Raw genomic sequence first — 21,139 nt, forward strand, 5'->3', positions numbered from 1 at the left:
CAGCACCGTTTACTTTTCCCTGCAACGACAGTTCCATCTATTGTGCAAAACACTTTGCCCTATTTCTCTATCCCGCCCGCGGATGGACCAGTTCACGGGTTTAACCCCAAAATGGCGATCACCTGCCGCGTCAAGTCAAGCAGGGTGATCAAAACTCTCAACCCGCCACTTCGGTGCGATTGCTCTCGATAGTTTCAGTTTCATTTGCACACCACACCCCGCCCGAAAACTGCACAATGACAAATCTAAATTTCAATGAAGCGAAGGTGGAAAAGTTTTCCCTCCCACATACAGAATGGGGGTGAAAGAAGAAGAAGAAGAAAAAAGAGCGGTTTCAGATGCCCTGCCAGATTCATGGGAAGCGCGATGACCCGCGGAGGTGTGAGGGTTCAGGATGAGAGACAGCAAGAACCACGGCCACAATGGGTCCGACCCGGACAGGCAAAGACGACCACCCTCCAAAAATCAACCATTACCAGTGGTCGCTTTTACCCACGGTCATGTTTAGAAGTATCAGCGGAAATCACTCAAAACGTAGCCAAACGTAGGCCGGCAGGCCGGACTTTGGGTGCTGACGCCACCTGTGCTGCTGATGGTTGTGCGCGGTACCGCGCCTGCAGCCTATCGCCGAAAAGCCAAAGCAAAAAAAAAACCCCGGCTACCCCATTCCACAATACCGACGCGGGGCGACGGTTGGAAAACTGGACCGCGCCAGCCAAGTGCCACAGTGTGTGGACCGGTGAATTGTGAAAGCATTCCAAAACGGAAATAATGCATTTTTTCCGGAATTCATTATCGTTCCGGAGTGGGCTCCCGCCCGATTTTGTGTGCCTGGCCGCTTGGTGGTGGTGGTGGTGGTGGTGGTGGCGGTGATGATGATCTTGTTCCAAACCGCCCAAACACCCTGCCCTGCTGCTTTTGGACGGCTAACTGTCTGTCGGCGGGCTGGTTAACGGAGCAAATTCGCGCATTTCGTATGCCCCCGGTGGGACGTCACTTAAACGGAAGGAAGCAAATGTGCCTGCGAAACAAAGCTGGCAAAAAGGGGGCCAGGAAGGGCTGGAGCCGCCGCCGGTTGATGAGGTTGGACGTGCAAAGCAAAAACAACCACCGCACACAACAAGACACTTAGCGGGAGGGAAAGCAAATGAAGAACGCAAGTGTTGAGTGGAATCGTTGCAAAAAAACAAAACAACACACAACGCAACGCATAGGCATTTTAGCCACTAAGCACACACACACGTACACAGTTAAATCGACGATTTTTCCCTGGCTGAGCCGCAAACTGAGCCCTAAAAAACTGAGAAGCAAAAAACACAAGAGGAAAATAATCGGACTGCCTGTACGGTAAACAAAACTAATCACCCTTCCCAGTGTGTTGGCGAGGGCGAGGGAAGTGAGGTTGGTCCCCGCCGCTCTCATCACCAGGGCGGCGGAGAGGCGGGAGGAAAGACCCATGCCAAGGGTGGCAAATATAGAGCACCTTCCGCGCGAGTGCTGTTAGTGAAAACCGTGGAAAAGCGCTGGTTGTCTCAACGAAAAAGCGCACAGACAGAAAGACAGAGACAGAAAAGAAAAGAAAGAACAAAACAATCCTTAACTCTAAAATCCACACACTCGCTACAAGACTCGTCTCTGGTGTGTCAAGAACCGTTTTCGACGCCAAAGTGCATTTCGTCGTCGGGGGCGCACTGCAACGGAAACGGCAGGCAGCAGCCACCGACCGGCGGGCGCGGATGGCATTTCCCTTGTAATTAAAACAATTTCGAACAATAGCCCAGATCTTTAACAGGTTTTTTTTTTCCTTAGGCCGCTGCCGGCTGCATTCGTTTGCTGTCCCTCTTGCAGGCTGCTACCAACTCCCTCCCCCTCCCCTTCTCGGTGTATATGCATCTTCCTGGAAGCAACGGGAGGCGAGCGCAATGTTACGCTATGTTGATAAGTGATTTATTAACCACCTCACCCGTGATTCCCGGTCTGCGCATCTAATTATGCTAAAGCTAACAATCATTCACTCGGTTCGCCCATTCATCGGTTAGACTCGGGTACCCATTCCCCGCCCCATCCGCTCCTCCTTTTGGATCCGCACGGTGGGTGAAGGGTTAGTCTTTGATTTTTGTTAGATAGTTTAAAAAGACGTTTCGCAGGTTGGTTCAATAAAACAATCCAACACAGCTAGAAACCACAAAATAAAGGCTTTTCATAAATGAAGGACTTTTGGGACATTTTTGGGAAAGATCCATTAACATCGAAAAAATAAATATGAAATTTTGAGAGTGGATCTTTTTTATGATTTTTTTTCATTATTATTCACTATGATATTTTTAAAATATCATTCAATTTTAAAACCAAATTTTCTTCCTTTCTTTCAACATGTAACGCACGCAAATCTATCAAAAACACACATAAAACTTTAATTAACAAGTAAGTAATTCAGTCCACATTTTATGCCAAAAATTGATTTTTTTTAAATAATGTTTAAGTCTTACACTTGCGCACCGATTTGTTTTTTTAATCCCAACATGGAACATTATCCTCAACCAATCACTCACGAGCGGCGCATTTTGTTCCCAGCGCTTCCCACTGTACGGGAGGACACGGCGGAAGCATCGGAAAGGGAGTAAGGGCGCTGCGGTTTTCCCCCCTGCTTTTTCCCGAGCGAGAGGATGAACCAGTTGCAATCCGATCCTCGCCCCGTGCTGTGTTAGTGTGCGGGGAGCCAATGCAAGCCACACGTACACATCATTCATTTACCACACCTAGCGATTCTACGAAATGCGCGGCCCACCCTGAAGTGCGGACCGTTTGGCAGTGCATTCCCGCTTGTTTAAGCGCGCCCTAATTGGGGGAAAACAACACAGCGCCATGACGAAGAGGGGTGAAGGGGGGGAGGAGTGTTAGGGCGTCATCCTTCCCGCTTTTCGCTCATTAGATTTTTGAGATCGCTACGGGCTAGCTGGGCTCGTCGCTTGTTGACGCTTGCCTAAACAGACTGGTCAATGGAACGAGGCTACGCGCGTCAAAGTATCACCCCCAAAGGGGGGGGGGGAGAGATGGCTAAAACCGATCCCACTAACGATATTCTAGGAATGATTTAAGGAGAGAAAACAACAGAAAGAAAGGCTTGAAAGAACGAAAGCAACAACAGAAAAAGGTGATGAGTGCGGGAGTGCGTGAGCTTTATCGTTTACTCCATTACACGCGTGCATGTTAATGATCGACATTCTTCGTGGCCATAATGATCGGTTGATGAGAACTGCATACACACGCACAGACACATCTTTTCATGCTTCTCCCGGCGGGTCCATAAATATGGAAGTATGGTTGAGCGCGTAAAAATACAATTACTTGCGTAGTGGAGGATTGCATTGCGTTGCGTTTCTGTTGCGTGCCCACGGATAAGGATCGAATCCGTTCGTTCGCTGCCCCCCCACCGCCCGCACAACGTTTTAATGAATGATTTGATGGGCGAGATTTCAAGCGTAATTTTGGGTTTCGGCCGCCGCAGTCCCCGCAAGACGGCTTTTCTTGTGCTTAATTGACAATAAATATGTTATGACTACCGCAATGACTACCGCATGTTTTTAGCGTACATTTACAGATGTAAAGTAGTAAACTGTGTACAGGCGTGTAGAATAGTTCAGACTCTCTTTGGCAGCGCGCGCTTAAACGCGCTATCACTACTTCATCCGGTTCAGGACAAAGTCACACACCACCACCAGGGCCTGCTGGTACGGCGACTCGTCGAACTGGCTGGCGAGCCGGCGTGCCTCGGCGCAGTGCTTGCGGGCGAGGAAGCGCGTCTGCTCCAGCCCCTCCGACCGGTGCACCAGCTCGTACGCACGCTCAGTGTCCCCTTCCCCCCGGAAGCGGCGCACAATCATCGCATTCAGCTCGGGAAACTTCTCGCACGCGAACAGTACCGGGGCGGTGGCGAGCCCAAGCTTCAGGTCGACGGCCGCCGGTTTGCCCATCGCTTCCGCGCTCGACACAAAGTCGAGCAGATCGTCCACCAGCTGAAACGCTAGCCCAAGGTTCCGCCCGTACTGGAAGCTAATCTCGGCGGTCCGTTCGCCCACCCCGGTCAGTACGGCGACCGCCTTCAGGCTGTTCGCTATCAGCGATGCCGTCTTCCGGTAGGAGCGGGCGAAGTAGTGCGCAAAGCGTTCGTTTTCCGTTTCCTTCGTGTCGAGCTGCATCAGCTCGCCCTGCACCAGATCGGCCAGTATCTCGCTGAGGATGAGCGTCACGTCGTTGTGCTGCAGCCGGGCGAGCATCATCGACACGACGGCGAGGATGTAGTCGCCGGCCTGGGCCACCTGCTGCTGGTTCCACAGCACGTTCACGCTCGGTTTGCCGCGCCGGGCGAACGACTGGTCGATGACGTCGTCGTGCACCAGGCTGGCGGTGTGGATCATCTCCGATATCATTGCTATCTGCCGCTGGCCCTGCGTAACGGGGCGGTCGCTATGGAGCGCCTTCGCCATCAGTATCGTAATCATCGGCCGGAGCGCTTTGCCCTGCCCGTCGAAGTAGTAGGTGGCGATTCGGCCCAGCTCCGGGTGGTTTGTGGCGAGCACGATTTCCTCCCTAATGTCCTGGTAGATGTGCCGCAGCTCGCCTTCCAGCAGGACGTACGGATCGACCGTTTCGTGCTGCTTGGTGCAGAGATGTTGAAGGATGGAGCAGCTTTTCTGGAGCACCGATCCAACGGGTTGTGCTGCGATGGGTTTTACTCGTTGCGAGGGGAGGAAGCATTTGCTGGCGGTGGAATGAATTGGACTGCGCGTGACGGTCGCTATCGTTGGCGTTCGCCATCCTGCTGGGTTGATGTGGCACAGCAGCGTGCCCGCAATCCTGGATGCTAGCGGCAAGGCTTGATTGTGCAGGATAATCATTGCCAGACTAAGACTAGAAGAAAAAGAACAAAATGAAAGGTTTATAAATACCACGAAACATTGCATCGTATCAATATGCTGGTGCTATATTTGATGAGTCAGCTCCAGCACAGTCCCAACAGAGTCGATTTCCAACCAGACTCAGGACTCATTTCAACCGGATGCGTGGTACTAATAGGGTCGACAGCTTGTGCACGACGCTGTAGCAAACATTCTGCATCTTGGTTTCTTTTTTTTAAAGTTGGTAAACATTAGCCAGCAGAGAACTCAGATAAATATTCCCTTCTTTTGAACCTGACAACACACTAGTTGTTTAGCAGTAAACTAACAGTAGCATAGCAAAACAAAAGGTCACTTTAGCTTACCATCAGCGCGAAGGATAACAACAGCATTGCTCTCCCTGTGCTGGCGTTACCAACTGCATCCGAAAACAACTGAATTTGCATAATGATCCAAGGACACGATGTACGATGTTTACAAGAGGAGAAGACGAAATAAACATCCTTACTGCGCATGCGTGTGCCGTATGTTCAAAGATAAACAACAAGGGTGTGGTGGTAGTCAAGACTCTCGCCGTTTAGGGACACACACGCAGTCAAGAGAAGAATTGTAGTAAAAAGACAATTGAAGAAATCTGAATCTGACTAATTATTATAAATTGCAATAATTGATAAAAATTGGATTTCAAACATCAAAGACATGGAAAATAGGGAAAATAGGTTTTTGCGTGCATTTCTCCTGAGCCCTAACTAGCAACAAAACTGAATAAAAACAACTATTAACATGGCATAAATCACCACAGCAATACACACAACACCGCGAACGGACTTGGCCAGTTCAACCTGTTCGCATGAAACCCCAACGTATCATTTCGGAGAGCACATAAATCAAGTTAGTGCAACGGCACATCCAGGGGACAGGCCAGCTAGCCAGCCAGCCAGCCGACCGGTACCTCGCATTGTCCCGTTCACTGTCCCAGCACCAACACGAATCATTTAACAACAACCCCTGTTGCTCGCTGTTGCTTTTGATGAATGGTTATTAAAATTCTAATTGACTTGTTTTCCATTTACAATTACATCATCGTAAAAGCAAAACCAAACACAACGCCACGATCGATCTGGGGAAATGAAAAATCTAGTTTACACCAAACCACGGGGCGGACTTGGAACGCGCCATATCTCGGCTAGAGAAATCGATCATTTCGTCATAAACTTATCATTACGCGGCGGTCATCCGATCAACCGTTGCATCCGCTCAGGGCCGCTTCAAAATGCGCCACCAAATCCATTTATACTCCCGCGTGCGCGCGTGTGGCCGGTGTGTGCGCGCTCGTTTAGTGATCATAAACAAGAAATGGATACCACCGGCACGGCAGCGCACGATGGGAGCTTCCTCGGTCGGTGGCAGAAATGAAGATATTCTCGACATAATATACCCAACAGGGGAGAGCGGCTATTAGAGAGACCTCCATAAACCAAAAACGTGAACCAACCGCCACACGAGGGAAGTGGACCACCACCCGTCCGGCAGTTGTGTGATTTGTGATCGTTATTCCTGTGCTGACGTTTATTCCCTCGTGCCTTTTGTGTGTGTGTGTGTGTGTCTTGGTTTTTCCAACCAAAACCGAAAAAGGGTGTCCAAAGCTTTCCGTTAATGGATCCGCGGCTGGTAGGCCGCCAACGGTCAGCGTTGGTTCCTCCTGTCGTCGTCGTCGTCGTCGTTGCATGGGCAGTATGCAATGCAACTACTTCTTTCCACCAAAGGGAGAGGGGAAGTAGTAGTCGGTAGGAAGTTTTACCAACCGCTTTAGGTGTGCCATTGGGTCAGTATGCTAATTTCGCGTTATTATTTTCCACTCCGCTTTCGACCGAGACACAGCGCGAGGGGGGCAAGTGCAGACAGGCGTCATCTTAAGCAGGTGGAATTAATTTGTACCAAATTTTTGGGCCCAAGATGCGCCTCCAACGGGCTACCCGTAGTCATCCAGAGTGATTAAGTGTAGAGAGTCCAGGGACCGGACGACTAATGTCTTACCTTCTGCGCTCCACGCGACATTAGAGCAGTGCGCCGGCTTGTCCACCCACTCGCGCTGAATGAGTCTGGGCTTGAGAGCTTGGGAATTCGGTACCCGAAAAATTATTCCCCAAAAATGGCCCTACTGAGTGAAGCAAAAAAAAAAATGACTGAAATGAATTGAGCGGCATTAACATTGGTGACATTCTCCAAATCGCATTCTGACGACTCCCTGACGACTCCCGATTTCCCGGTGCCCCGTTCGGGGAGTCTCCGTCGACCAGCATGACAATGAAATGGATACATCTTTCGACGGGATGCCACAGCCACACAGCCCGGTGCGAGTGTTCGAACGTTCCCAGACTTGATAATGAGCCAAATGAGCGGGGGCCATTGGGGACACAGTTCTCGCCAAACGTAATTGTGCGAAGGATTGTCCACACAGTTACCAAGTACTGTTAGCTTCTTTTTTGGGGAAAGAGTTGGTGGTTTGCATTTGAAGTCTGGATCAGAGGGCGAAGACGAAGCGTTGAATATTCATTACACATTACACCGTTGTTGTTATTCTGTCTTTTTTTGCGATTCCGCGTGACGTCCGGTACCGGATCGAACGTTCTTGCGCATCGTTCTTGTACCGTGTCTTCTAGAAGTGGCGCGCTCTTATGTCATAACACACCCCGACGCAACCATGGAACCTTTCTCTCCCCCACCAGTGTGTGTGTGTACAGGCACATTTGCATGCTGTTTACCGTCGCTTATTTATAGCTCCCTGGTGGGCACGGAATCAAACCGACCACGGCACAAATGGATAAATGGATCGGCAAAGAAATGCTGACACCCAGCAGCAGATTGTCATAAAACAAAAACCGGCCTAGCAGCAGATATTTCTATCACGTTTTCCTTCAAAATGATCCACAACCCCTTTTAGATCGGGACGTCTTCATTAATCATACCCCTGCGTTTGCATGGCTGTTTCCATCTTCCTTTACTTTCGATAGAGCTTATCTTAAATACTAATTTTCTTCCACCATTCGGACCATTTTGTGCCCGAGTTCATGGTCAACGCTGTATATGGGCGGAGTTTTTTTTTTTTGGACAGGCCGACTACCGATCACTTACACCCGGCAGAACGCACCCCAATTCCCAAAAGCCGCAATTTGTGCTCTAATTAATGCAAATCGAATCACAACTTCTCGCGGTGCTTTATCTCCTCGGGCCACACACATTAGCCGCCCGCCGCCGGCGGGTCGGCCGAAGGTGAAGGTTAACGAGAGAGCGCACGGTGTCTGCTCGTGATCACCACACTTCGTGCCTCCCCTCCCGCCCGTTTGCTACTGTTCTGTCCCGGAAGCGACAGAAATCTCACGATAATGATCGCGTGATGTACGATGACGGTTGTTTGAAAGGTTCGCAAGAGTGGCGCTGGAAACGCGGCCTCGAGGCCCGAGTCCTGTTCGGTCCTTTCTTGCCCCACAGAAGCACATTATCCAAACAAAGGCATTGAATAGAAATAAAAGAACACGCCACGGCCCGAACGCAAACAACCCCCGGCACTCGTGTTCGGTTTTCGCGCAACGGTTGGCGGTCTGGTGCGTTCCCCACCAGCGCTTCCGGTAAGGCGTACGGTGCGCGGAGCTGGAAAACGTTTGGAATGGAGAGAAAAGATTGATGACTTTTAATTTGATCACTATTCATGGCTCAAACCGAGACAGTGTAGGGCAGCATCGCTCCCCCACCAGCACACGACACAGGCACTACTGCACTGCGCCAATCGGCACGCCAAAATGGGGTCAAATTCTTGCCTCGCACGGGCGCACTCCGGTTTTCACAGGCAGACTCGCCTAATCGACTGATCGGGACGGAGTCGGATCTAAGTTTGTTGCAGCACACGGGCAACGCAGCTGGGCAGTAACTGGAGCCGAGGGCTTCCCATGGGACGTCGCCCAGGACAGGGACAACGTGGCGGAAAAGGACAAAGCTCTCACCACACGCAATGACAAGCGGTTGACATGTTGACATGATACGCAATCACTTCCAAGCTTACGCACCCGCGGCCCGAACCCCGGGAGAAGGTTTGAGGTTTTGGGGCCTTTTTTGTCTCTGTTGCATCTTGTTGCGTGCAAAAAAAAAAAAAAAAAACATCCACCACAACAGCTTCCCTCCTCTCCTGGCTGATTGTGGCGGGGTTTGTGTCATTTGATGCTCGTTCCCAACGTTCTGCGGCGCATCATCCATCACGCGCGACTGCAAATCAATGGCTGCACATAATTCAGCACCGGCAGAAACAGTTAGGGCGGCCCGGCCCCCGTTCCATTGCTGATTACACCCGTACGCGTGGTAAAGTCACTCAGACCGCGGGCGTCCCGCATCACGTGCATCAGTTTTGCCGGGCCATCGTTGCCACCGTACGGCACACACACACACACACATTTCCCACGCGAGGGCACACCGAAACCGCAGAATGGATTTAATTATATTCTCGTTCGTTCGCCAGTTCGTCCCCCCCCCTTTTTTTGCGGGAAGGGTCTGAGAGTGCCAGATCGGCTGACAAAGATTTGAACCAAACCGAAGCGACTTTCTTCCCCATTTCGGTCTCCATTTGGTGTACCTTTTGGAGCGGGGCAACGATTGCTTCATGGTATTTTTCTTGCCCCGGCTCCATCTTCGTATCCTTCCACCTACACTGCACACATCCCGGTGTATCTTGTTGGTGGATGTTGTTTTTTGCGCTACGCTCTACTATCCCGTTACCCCACCAGAAAGACATCGCGAAAGGGGAGAACGCGAAAGACGCGAGCGCACACCCGCAAAAATGGAACACTGCGCGCGAATGACGAAACCCCGATGGCCCCGAATTTCATCCATCCAAAACCACCAACGCGCCAGTGAGTGTGTTTTTTTTTTTTGCTGCAAAGAGCTTAGGGTATTTTTCTTGTGCAACAAAAAATAACCCTTCCCGCACGCAAATAGACGCAAAAACAGGAGCGCAGTATAGCGTACCACCGGGGGTACGCGGGTTCGTGGTTTTCACTTTCGCGCATGTTACTTGTTTGTACGCAAAATCGATCGATCGATCGTTGTTGTTCGGTACCACAAGGGGAGTAGATACGTAAGGAAACCGTTTCTGCTTCCTTCCAAGGTTTAGAAATTGATCACTATCGATCAGAAAAAGAAAAAAAACATGAGCGAGCTGGGGAGGATCTCCCTATCCTCCCTTTTTTTTTAAACCCGATCGCCGGCGTTATTTAAAATGGCCATAGGAAGGAAGCGTACGATCAACGTTGGTACGCGGAAACCGACACCGTTTACACCGTTTCTTCTATCGCAAACGTGCGTACTAAAGTGTCGAGTGCTGTGCTGTGCTGTTGCGCACCGTAATTGATGGTGTGCTGGAAGGGCGATAAACGTTCCATGAAGGCTCTGCTGCTTTCACTGCGCGCTGTTGAGGCGTCGTGCCCTTCGGCCCTTCTGTAAAACACGGATGTCAAAACGGCTGCTGTGATTAGTGCATCGGATTAGCGTGCGCTTCCGCACCGTAAGGCTCGGCGGATTGGTGGGGTTTGAATCGGCCGGGTAACGGGTTTGAAGGAACGGCAAACTGCTAGACGTTCCTGTACGACACAGGCTTTACTAGGTCAGTTATGCAGTAAATTTAATCACGATAAAGAGCTTCAATTATAGTACTAAATAACGTTAATTTTACATTGCGTGTATGCAAACATGTGAGTGTGAGCTATCAAATTTTTCTTTTTTTTTGCAACAGCCTGACCGATCGTGCGTCAATAATAAAAGAGCAAAAAATAATATCACAAAAAATATTGTTTAGGATGCGATCCCTTTCGCTCAAGGTATGTAGAGGCTAGTTTTTGTACACAAATCACGACCGTCATATATTTCATGTTGACCTATTTTGACATACAAATTCAAAACACAAAACAAAAAATACAAACAGCAAAATACTTTACACTGTGAAATAACAGACAGAAAACGTAGAGGCAATAAACAGGAACGTTTGTGGAACCCTTTCTCCTACCGTTCGATCACATTCTCTCCCTCCCTTTTCGCATATAAAATCCAATATCGCGCAGAATGGTTTTAAAACGCCAGTGATTTGTGATTTCCGCACATTCCCTATCGTGGCGCCGAAGGTTCTGCATGTTTTGAGTTTTCGTCGCTCGCTCCAAAATCGATTCAAATGTTGTCAAACGATCACAGATCCCAAAACGGTCTACAAAAAAAAAGCTCAACGGCAATCTTAACCAAACACAGAAGATACATCGATACGGGTTGGCACATGTGGGAAAAGCACATGGCACACACTCACTCACTAAGCAGTCGTAAGGGCCGGCCAAGCAATAAGGGCGAACTGTGTGTGTGTGTGTGTCTTTGTCTTGCCACATCAGGGCGAAGAGGCGAATTGTACTTCCACTGTCTTTACAGTTATTTATGCGATGGCAAACATCTCATAATTAGCGGTTGGCGGCACCCATTTCCCTCCCGGTAGACGAGCGGGACCGGTGGGCAGAAACGAAGAGCAGCCGTAGCTATGAGAATCGTCATGTTCTGTGCTCTCTTTCGGTCACCTTTTATGCACTGCGTATTCTAAAGCATTATACATTTTCACTTAAGCCGACGGGGGTCGTAGGCCCCTCATGCCGGACGGATGAGTTTTCGAAAAATGTATATTCTTGTCTATGCTCCCCCGCCCGCCCGTTAGTCATGCTGCTCCTTTTTTTTTCTCCAGCGAACGATTCGATCCGATCGATCCGAATCGTGCCGCGTGGTGAGTCTTGACCCGAAGACGGTCGCGGGGTGATGGGGGGGGGGACAGTGTAATAATCATCATCATTGCACCTACCCACCCGCCTCGTATGGAATGGAGAGTGACGTTGGTAGGCGGCGTTCTAATATCACATTCTGCCACAAGGGGCCAAATCGCAGGCGCCGACAGCCTTAGCAACCGTCGCGCCGCGTGAACTCCGCGCGTTACCATGTGAACTGCCGCCGTTGCCGGTGCTGCTGCTACTTCGATGTTCGTTATTTGTTTTTCACCGCTCAACAGCGCTTGGGATGCTTTCCATCCGTTCTGCTGCCCTTTGCTTCAGCTCAGTGCACACACACACACCGAGGGGCGGAAAAAACACACAACTGCTAACGTCACGCGCTTCATCGCAACGCACCGGACATTGCTTTTCTGCTGCTGCCGCTGCCGCCGCTGCCATCCGGGGGAAGATAGTGTTTGCCAGCGGTTCCGGCAGTTCCGGCCGAAGTTCCAGCCTGTGTGTGTGTTTCGGGAGAGGGGTGAAAGTGACGAGCACGCAGGTCGGCGAATAACCTCCAGCAAACAGGGCGCGCCCACCCACCCGTACAGCAATATCAATTACAAACGAGCCGCCCTCGAGGATGGGTGGTGAAGAGGGCGAATCATTCTCGGTGGCGGGCACGAGCGCTTCCGGCGGCACGCTGTCCATCTCGGTGCCGGGCGGTGGCAGCAGCAGTACTGCCGGTGGTGGCGGTGGTCCCGGTGCCCGTACGACCGGCCGAAAGGATGTGACCGTCAAATTCCATCTCATGAAAGCACAAGTGGTTGCCCACGCCTACCCGCGCCAGCACACGCTGGAGGAGGTGAAGGAGCACATTGCGTGCAAGTTTCAGGTGAAATCGAAATTCCTGGTGCTGCGCCAGGCGGGTGCGGAGCTGCCCGGCCACCGGCGGCTGGAGGAGCTGTGCGTCAGCGAGTACAACGTGTGCGATCTGGAGCTGCTGCTGTCCGAGCCCGCCCGGGAGGAGAATGTGCAGCTCAACCTGAAGCTGTACTACCGGTAAAGTGGTTGTGGTGGTAGTGGTGGTCGGCTGGGAAGCCGCCGTGGGAAGACTCCCACTGGCGTGGCATATTTTTAGCTTAATTGGGCGGCAAGTGGGTGCATTTGCTTTCGGTGGTTGCAGGAGCGCGTTTCCAGCACAAATTCCCCTTGGAGATGGAGTTTTCCTCGCTGGGAAATGGTTTGAAGTTTAATTGTGGAAAAGCGGGAAGAATGTTTGAGTAGAGCGCCTCCGGGGAGGTACATTCAGTTCGAAAAAAGCGATTTTTATTCCAGCAATCAGACATTCTAGAAATTCCAATTCTTCAATGGATATTAATTGGGTCTGTGATACTGCATAGAATATTAATGTGTCTATTCCTTTCCAGCAATCTCACCCTGCCCGACATCATAACGGTGCGCATTGCAGGCGAGGACGGCAAACCGAGCCGCGACGTAGTGGTGGAAATTGAGAACCAAGTCATCACCAAACCCTTCGTCGGGGGCTACATCAACAAGCAAAACAGTAAGCACTGCACAGTTCGTCCCCCCCCTACTTTCCCGCCCACCTTTAACGCTTCTGTCCGCGTTTTGTCGCCATTTCCAGACGTTGAGTACCATCACGCCTTCACGCAGACGGGCCCACCGGCGGACCGGTTAGCTCGGCCCGGGACCAAATTTAGCCGCGACACGCAAACCGTATGCGAACGGACGACCACCACCACCATCCCGCGCTGCCAGGCCGTGCAGCATTCGGGGCTGGCGGTGGCCGAACGCAACGTGCCCGACGGACCGTGCCGCCAGCCGCTGCCGTACGAAACGGCGCAGGAGCTCGAGCGGCGCAAAGACGTCGCCGGCAAGGTGCTGCTGATACAGCGCAACTTCCGGCGTGTGCTGTGGCAGCGGCTCGTTAAAAAGAGTGCCGCCGAATGGAGGTAAGCGGTGTGCTTGCGCAAGATGATCAATTAATTTCCTCTCCAACTATCGCACTATTATTATGGTCGACAAATTGTGCAAAAAAAAAGCAACCAACCCCATTGCCTTTTTTGGGCATATTCGGGTGGATTAGACAGGCGTTACGGCGGGCCAAATGCATAGAAGGAAAACCCCCTTTTTGCTCCAGGAAGTGGCCCCTTTGTCCATCACGGCACCCAGCCAAACGATTGCAAATTTGTCAAAACAGATGAAAAGCTTACCCGGCATAGGTCCACTGGGTTTGGGTCCAGGGAGGAAATTGAAAAAGGTGGTGAACAATACTAGCCAAAGCGTACACTGCCCCTGATGAGATTCGTTCTACACCACCACGGTTCCGTACCTTTTTGGCGCACGGTGTGCGCCTTCCAACTGGTGAAAAGTGTAGCGGAACGCCACAGTTTTGCGCACTCAGCCTGCGCACGCCTGCCTGCGCAGAATCGAACCCGGGGAACAAGGTTTTAACCGCAGGCCATAAACCTGCATCTGGACCGGTGCGTGATAAAATCTCAATACATAAGTTCTGGGTTTCCCCGGTTGTTTGGGGGAGGATCCACCGCGTGCCGTTGGCCGGTCAGTTTTCCTGCTCGTTCGTTAGTTCTTGACCAGTGAGCAGGTGTGGCCGCCCGGTGAGGTGGGAATGTAATTGCGAGTGACGTCAGCGGTGCCGCTACCAAGCGTGCACTCGATGTGCATTCAATCTTAGGCCCCTTTGATGCCGCTAGCCACACATCACCCACATGCCTAATGTGTCGTAAGCATGCAGCAATACATCTTCATCAACGAACGCACCACCACCCAGGGGAAGGTTTTCCTTAGCAACAAATGTGTGGATTTTAGCAACATTTTAACGGACCGTTCCATTGGGGACCTACCGCAGTGTGTTTGCGATTTATGTTCCGTTTTACAGTTCCCTATTAATTGTACTCACCTATTCGGCTTTCGGTTGGGAATGTAAATAGAGCCAAATACTCCCAACTCCTCCTTTTTAATGCCTTGCCGACCCACTTGCTAAGCCGTAACAGCGCAGAGTGTGCTGTTCGGCAGCTCATCTCGTCATCTTTCGCTCGGCTAATGATGCGCGTTTAAGTGTGGCAGCCCCCGCCGTCCAGTTCGCCCGGATTCGCGATCGGATCATCGGAATGCGTCAGATGTCCCATTAAATTGCTTAACTGACCAACGCTCATTAGAACGCTCCACCGACTCACCGGCCGGGAATAGTGTCGGGCTGAAATAATTGCAATCGGGTACTGCCGGGAGGGTACCGACCGCTAGTAGCGCCACACCGTTGCCGCGTACCCCAGAAGGAAGGTTGGTTGCCACCGGGCCGATATTGATTCAGGGCCTCTGCATTACACCGATTAATCTTACGATTTACTGGCCTCCACACCCCACCATCGTTATGATCGGAAAAGGGGCACTCTGCTCTGTGTCGTGATCGTGGCACGATCGCGTCCCTACCATTGGGACCCGCTTCGCCGCTCACTCGTGGGCGGAACAAACCCAATCGATGATTACTACTCTCCTCGTTTACCCCGCAACGGGAATGAATTTATCGATCACTTCCTTAACGGCAGCGTGCGATCGGACACACGCCGTAGCTACGAATTAACAAGCTTATCAAACGAATTCCTGCGCAGGCGGCAGCGTGCGACGGCCTCGTGTCCCGGCTGTTCGCGAGAGCCGCCGCAAAAGCATCGGCCCAGCAGTCTGTCTTCAACCTCGTTTCATGGTTTAACAGGGTCTCGCTATATAGCTATTACTCTGCACAAATGCACACCGCGTGGGGAATATTAATTCATTAGAAGGATTTGTTATGGTAATGGATATTGTCGCACACGGTGGGTGTGAAGGGAAGGAGCCACCCCCCCCCCCTCCACAACACGGTTGGGTGGATGAAAAACGCGAAAAGTGGCAGTTAGCAGGTGGGTCGGCGCGCGCATGGGTCTACCATTTGTGTTCATTTCTCGCCGGCTTTTCATAATAGGAATTAGGACGAATTAATCTTTTACTCCCAGGAGCTGCTGTTGTTGTTGCCAGAGAGCAGATTTTGCTATAATTATTGTTTAACACGTTGGCAGCCATGCGGTTTAGAGCGAAGTTCTCCGAAGTGCTACAGGAATCGGTTTAAGGCGCACGCTGCATGGTTTTGGTGCTCAGTGCTTCCCTCGCCTCGATATGATGCTTTGTAGATTTTTAACAATAATATTTATTAAGATTTAGAGTTCAACAATCTAAAATCTTAGAAAAAGCCATTCAGGTCTATTCTATTCTTATAATCGAGTCGTCTCGCCGTCGAGTTGATGAATTCATCATGGAGATCATTTTCTCGCCTCGAATCGAATCGAGTTCAGAATAGAATAAGCTCAAAGAGTTATAAATTTGTAAAGAGCCATGAATCTCTAATCGCCCCGAACTTGAGATGATTTTTGGACGACTAGAATCGCTCGCACGAAAAGCATAGCATATCAGTCATAACCCAACATTTCGACGAGACATGGAAATGAGGTCGAATTCGCACAAAATCGCTTTGAAACAAGCCAAGAATCATAGCGCAAAAACCAAGTTTCAAGAATCCTTAGAGTCTTTGGAGAATCAGACATTTTCAGAGGTTCCGACATCTTCAGAGATTCATGTCATGTGCTAGGATATTTATGAATCTTAAAGCTGGCGATTCAGATTCAAAGATTCAGTTTGAAGATTCATTCAGATCCATGAAACTGAGTCCGTATTACCCATCTCTATAGTTAGTACGTGTAATATATGCTACTGCTCTATATGTTTAGCAGGAGTAAAGAGGACGGCCCATTCGTGCTGATAACCTTTTCTTGTTGTATGATGTGTCCTCACCTTGAAAGCGGGTGATGTGCCCCCGTTGGAAACAGTACCATCACCCGCAAACGAGCCCTTTTGGAGCTTTTTAATCCTCATACTAGAAAGCAAACCCGTTGTGCCTGAAGGCATCAAAACAGACAACTTGGGCCACTTTTGCACCTCAAATTTCGCAAACAAATTGCACAGCTCTCCCTTTCCTCTGTCCCAATTCCTACTCACCAGAGCGTTGCAGCAACGGCAGCAGGCAAATGAAGCCGGTGCACAGGAATCGAAAACCCTCGCGCACAACAAAACGGCCGTCGCCCGGGCGTACCCCAAAACGAACGAGGAGTTCGACGCACTGTTCGCTCAGATTCACTGCTGGAAGGAGAACGAGATGAAGCTGATCCGCGAAAAGTATTCCGGGGCGCCCAAAATAGCCGAGATGAACATACTGCTCGACAAGGAAATTCAGCTGCTGAACGGCGTCGAGCGGCAGCGGCGCGCCATCCGCCGGGAGCAGCTGGAGGAGGTCGTCGAGCGGCAGCTGGCGAAAATCAGTGAACCGAAGCGTTGGGTCGGCTACAACAGTAAGTAGTACACCGTGTAGAGGGAGCGTGGGACACGCCGGCTAATGGATAGCTTAATATCCCTCGCCTCCTCTTCCAGATCGCGTTATCGAGATGGAAACACCGCAAACGCAACGGGCCCGCTTTCTGTTGGTGTACTATCGTCGGTTAAAAATGGCCCTACCGCCAAGTGCCGGTGGCGATCCGCAAGAGCACATGGCACTGCTGGACGAACTGGCTGATGTAATTGTGCAGGAGAACCATCCCGCCACGGAAGAGGTACAGCTTACGTGCTCCGTTTGACGTTTAATCACATGCTTCAGTGTGTGTGTGCGTGCGTGCGTGTGTGTGTGTGTGTGTGTGTGTGTGTGTGTGTGTGTGTGTGTGTGTGTGTGTGTGTGTGTGTGTGTGTGTGCGTATGTGTTTGTTTTTGGCACAATTTAAAATCTAATTCTAATCCTCTTTCCTTACCGCAATTCAAACGGAAAGCTGGAAAACTTGCTGCAACGGGAACGCAAACTGCTACTCTGTCATCTGCGCACGGAAGATTTGTCGGTTCTGCGGAAACGGCAGCTAACCCTACTGGCCGATATTATACGCACCGATCCGGAAAAGGCACGCGAAAGTAAGTGCACATCCCAAGAGTACACAACATGCGAATTTGGCTTTGGATAAGTGTAATTCTATAAATACCTGTCCTACGGTACTCTTGCTCTCTTTCTCTCTCTCTTTCTTTCTGTCTCCAATTCTAAAGGGCCGGTTACGAAACTGTGCCGCAAATGCAAAAAACTTCGCCCAGCAAACGCATTCACCGTGCACACACGCCAACGATCGGCTGACGTTTGCGGCCAGTGCACGTCACTGCTCGGATCGACCGTTGATATTGCCGTCTATCGCTCGATCCTGCGTGCAATACGGCGCGACGAGCGGAAGCGCGGTTCGCTCGCGTCCTACGCGTTCATCATACAGGAGAACGACATCAAGCACATAGTGGAAAACATTTGGCACGGCCATTCGGTCATCTCGAACGATACGGATCGGGCCGACCTGATGCTGCCGCGCTGGAATGTCGCCCAGGACTGGTCGCCGTGGAACTGTATCTGCCTGACCGAGCAGGAAACGCGGGCCCACCTGAAGCTGCAACGGCTGGACCGCTTCTATCAGCCGAGCGTGCTGAAGGAAATACAAAGCAAGCACGCACTGGCCCGGTCCGTGTTCGGGCAGCTGCGCGAGATCGACCAGGAGTTTACCGAGTCCGGCGACTGGTGGCAGGTCGGGCTGGACGAGAAGCTGGTGTAAAAACGCCCCGCGAGCCGGGGTTTGCACACACACACTACGTTTTAGGGGTAATATTTTATTCTCTTCATTCTTAACGACATAACCGAGAGCAGCCCCGCGCCGACCGGTCACTAGGTAGCGAGGCGAGGAACCTCCAAAGGATGTAGCGCAGCGCGAGCGGCGCCTACTGTTTGCTGGTAACGATGGATTTGAACTTTTTCTGCAAATATTCCACGCGCTTCAGCAGCTTGTCGCTGGTGCTGAACTCGTTGTACGGTATCGACAGTACGGTGTAGCCCTCCTGCTCCAGTAACCGCATGTTCAGTGCCTGTATGCCGTTCAGCGCGACGTGCGGTCCCTGACACATGTCGTGATAGTCGTGCACTAGCAGCGCAATCCTGCGGACGAATGGAACCAGAAAGCGAATAAATTTATTTTGATTGTGTTTTTGGTAAATTTGTGCTGGTGAAAGGACTCACGTACCTCGTGCCTTGCTCATGTTCCTTATCAACGGGCAGTGGCAGGCATTTATTATCCAAAACGCATTCAGCATCTGAGAAAAGAGAAGAAAAACACTCATTATTTAGTACTCCTTTAACCCCTCGCCAGCTTTCAATTCGATGCCTACCAATCGTGAATCCCATGGTCGTTGTCTGACTAATTTTGACCATACTTTCCGACGGTATTAGACTCTTCAGCGCGTCCAGCATGCCCGTCACCAGCACTCGCTTATCCTTCGACGGTTCGAACGGTACAAACAGCTCCGTTCGATGGGTGGCAAGCAGCGATTCCTTCGCACCGGGCACCCGTTTGGCTGCTGCGGCCATATTAAGTAGCTTGATTTTCATCGAAGGTTGCAAATTGCCGCGTCGCTCGTCCTGCAGCCGGTGGAAAAAGTCAGCATTCAGCACGGACGACAGCTGCTCGCCGCTGACACAGTTCAGAATGGTTAACGACCACACCGTGTTGAGCCAATCGGTCGAGCGTATGAAATCGTTCTCGGACACGTTCGCCACCAGCTTCGCCTTTATCGTGTCCATACTGATCGGCTCGTAGTTAAGCGTGGCCAACGAAAGTAGCAACGACCCGAGCTGGGTCGGTTTGCACAGCTCGTGGTGTGCTGCGATCCACCCGCACAGATTGTCCAACACCGCGCCATCCCGATACCGCAGCATGCCCAGGCTCGTCAGCACCGACACGATCGGGGCCATTTTGTCCGTATTTTTAGCCAGCTCCCGGTCGACATCGGCACAGATCCGTCCGGTCAGCACAACGTCGCGAAAGTTGAGGCACGCCATCGCGTACAGCAGATCGCCACACTCCTTCAGGTTCAGCTGGCCCGGACTGCTGGCAATGTTGAACGACAGCGAGCGAAGCAACGGAATGCTGCGCTTCTTCTTCGCCGCCAATGATGACATGACTTTGATCATTTGAGGCAGCGTAAGACCGGCGATGAGTTTGGCCGCTTCATCATTGGCGGTGATGCCCAGCACGGTCTGTAGATCGTCGCCCTGCAGCTCGGTCGATTTTGCCGAGGAACCCCCGCCATTGGTACGGGCGCCGCCCGCCGTGCGCTGCGTTCCCGTGCGTCCAAGCAGACTGCACAGTTCGACAAAGCGTGAATCGTTCTCAAAGTCCGACAGGTTGACCTTCTTTATCGAGCTCCATTCGGCCAATATGGAAACGATCTAAAAGTGCAAACAGACAAAAAAAAAACAAACATACACTTTTAGCACGTGGTGCAATTGGCAGCGAAGGCTTCTCCAGCGAGGGCACACACTTTCAGCGCTTGTTTTCGATTCACTTTTGTCACGTCCGACACGGCCAATAGCTCTGCGACCGTGTTTGCCTTCATAATCATCTCATCGATCTGAACGTCCTGCTTCGCATCGGAACCGCCGGCGGCACTATCCTCCCTTCCATTCTCGTCACTGCGCAGGGAAGCAAAAGCGGCTGCCACGATAGGATCTAAAAGGACACCCAACAGATGTAACGTTAGTTAACAAAGCCATCTCCGGAAGCCAGAACATGTTTGCTCCCTTTACTTTTGGAACCTCCTGTCACTACTGCACTGCCGGTGCTGCCGGGTGTGTTGCGGGAAAGTTTTGGTTGCACTTTGATGCGGTCCCCGTTGCCATCCGCAGCAATCGCCTTGGCCGTGGCGGCACTCGTCGATATGCTGTAGGTGCGAGCATTTAAACAGTACCTGAAGCTGCGACCGATACATCGTAAGTTAATCATATCTGTTGTTTGGGAGGGTGAAAAAAGCACAAAAACACATTTCACAACCGGGTTTACAGCATTTTATGTAATATGTTTATCCGCGAGCGGTGCCAAGGTGGGAGCGGTAGGAGCGGTTTGACGCGCAAACTGGCCATTTGATGGGAGAGTTTGGGATGCACTGGGCCACCCCTGGTGTGTACTTACTGCTTATTCTAATGTTGCACCAAGAAATAAGTTAAAAAACTCTCTAAATCTAAACTTAACCGGATGATATCTTGCGGTACCGAGTGGCCCCAAAACATGTCAAATTTCGATGCGTGCAAAAATGACAGCTGGAAAATGCAGAATTCAACAACAAGAAGACATTTTCCCTTTCTGCTCTTATCGACCAAGGAGCATATTCAGAAAATTGGACTTTTATCTGTAAAATTCTTACAAAATTAATAGAAAATTGAAAACAACACACCAGACGAGAAAATTCGCCAAACCAAATCAGCATCGCCACCTGTTGAGTCGTCGAGAGGCGTGTGTAAACCCGCACCGCCACTGCGGTGGGCTGTCAAAACCA

At 51.0% G+C, this 21,139-nt stretch overlaps 3 protein-coding genes across 5 annotated transcripts; 1 reads left to right on the forward strand and 2 right to left on the reverse strand.

Annotated features, from left to right (window-relative positions):
• Positions 1-2,418: 2,418 nt before the first annotated feature.
• On the reverse strand, positions 2,419-17,622 carry LOC121602093 (all trans-polyprenyl-diphosphate synthase PDSS1-like). Of its 2 annotated transcripts, none has more exons than XM_041930866.1 (2): positions 17,542-17,622; positions 2,419-4,911 (listed from the first exon to the last, which is right to left on the reverse strand). In XM_041930866.1, exon 2 carries the CDS (start codon positions 4,896-4,898, stop codon positions 3,681-3,683), a length of 1,218 nt encoding a protein of 405 aa, XP_041786800.1. In that variant the 5' UTR covers positions 4,899-4,911; positions 17,542-17,622; the 3' UTR covers positions 2,419-3,680. The 2 variants fall into 2 exon arrangements, with proteins under 2 accessions (XP_041786800.1, XP_041786792.1); XM_041930858.1 differs by lacking the exon at positions 17,542-17,622 and adding an exon at positions 5,264-5,355.
• LOC121602057 (IQ and ubiquitin-like domain-containing protein) lies at positions 11,977-18,804 on the forward strand. Its single transcript, XM_041930832.1, has 7 exons — positions 11,977-12,736; positions 13,105-13,241; positions 13,323-13,650; positions 16,745-17,091; positions 17,171-17,349; positions 17,560-17,695; positions 17,825-18,804. The coding sequence occupies exons 1-7, from the start codon at positions 12,318-12,320 to the stop codon at positions 18,367-18,369; spliced, it is 2,091 nt and encodes a 696-aa protein (XP_041786766.1). The 5' UTR covers positions 11,977-12,317; the 3' UTR covers positions 18,370-18,804.
• On the reverse strand, positions 18,533-21,120 carry LOC121602066 (FAST kinase domain-containing protein 3, mitochondrial). 2 transcript variants are annotated; one of them, XM_041930843.1, is made up of 6 exons: positions 21,038-21,120; positions 20,394-20,591; positions 20,129-20,316; positions 18,977-20,036; positions 18,832-18,901; positions 18,533-18,746 (listed from the first exon to the last, which is right to left on the reverse strand). In XM_041930843.1, the coding sequence occupies exons 2-6, from the start codon at positions 20,587-20,589 to the stop codon at positions 18,533-18,535; spliced, it is 1,728 nt and encodes a 575-aa protein (XP_041786777.1). In that variant the 5' UTR covers positions 20,590-20,591; positions 21,038-21,120. The 2 variants fall into 2 exon arrangements, with proteins under 2 accessions (XP_041786777.1, XP_041786772.1); XM_041930838.1 differs by lacking the exon at positions 21,038-21,120 and adding an exon at positions 20,776-20,991.
• Positions 21,121-21,139: the final 19 nt, after the last annotated feature.

This window comes from Anopheles merus, chromosome 2R, assembly GCF_017562075.2.
Source record: "Anopheles merus strain MAF chromosome 2R, AmerM5.1, whole genome shotgun sequence".
NCBI lineage: Eukaryota > Metazoa > Arthropoda > Insecta > Diptera > Culicidae > Anopheles > Anopheles merus.

What these genes read in the sequence shown, in the direction of transcription:
- LOC121602093 (XM_041930866.1), bottom strand. Translation starts at nt 4,898, where the DNA reads ATGATTATCCTGCACAATCAAGCCTTGCCGCTAGCATCCAGGATTGCG.
- LOC121602057 (XM_041930832.1), top strand. Translation starts at nt 12,318, where the DNA reads ATGGGTGGTGAAGAGGGCGAATCATTCTCGGTGGCGGGCACGAGCGCT. An exon ending in CTACATCAACAAGCAAAACA is followed by an intron (nt 13,242 to 13,322) that starts GTAAGCACTGCA and finishes CGCCATTTCCAG; the next exon opens with ACGTTGAGTACCATCACGCC. An exon ending in TCCGGAAAAGGCACGCGAAA is followed by an intron (nt 17,696 to 17,824) that starts GTAAGTGCACAT and finishes CCAATTCTAAAG; the next exon opens with GGCCGGTTACGAAACTGTGC.
- LOC121602066 (XM_041930843.1), bottom strand. Translation starts at nt 20,589, where the DNA reads ATGATTAACTTACGATGTATCGGTCGCAGCTTCAGGTACTGTTTAAAT. An exon ending in GACCATGGGATTCACGATTG is followed by an intron (nt 18,902 to 18,976) that starts GTAGGCATCGAA and finishes CTCTTTTCTCAG; the next exon opens with ATGCTGAATGCGTTTTGGAT. An exon ending in GAACATGAGCAAGGCACGAG is followed by an intron (nt 18,747 to 18,831) that starts GTACGTGAGTCC and finishes ATTCGTCCGCAG; the next exon opens with GATTGCGCTGCTAGTGCACG.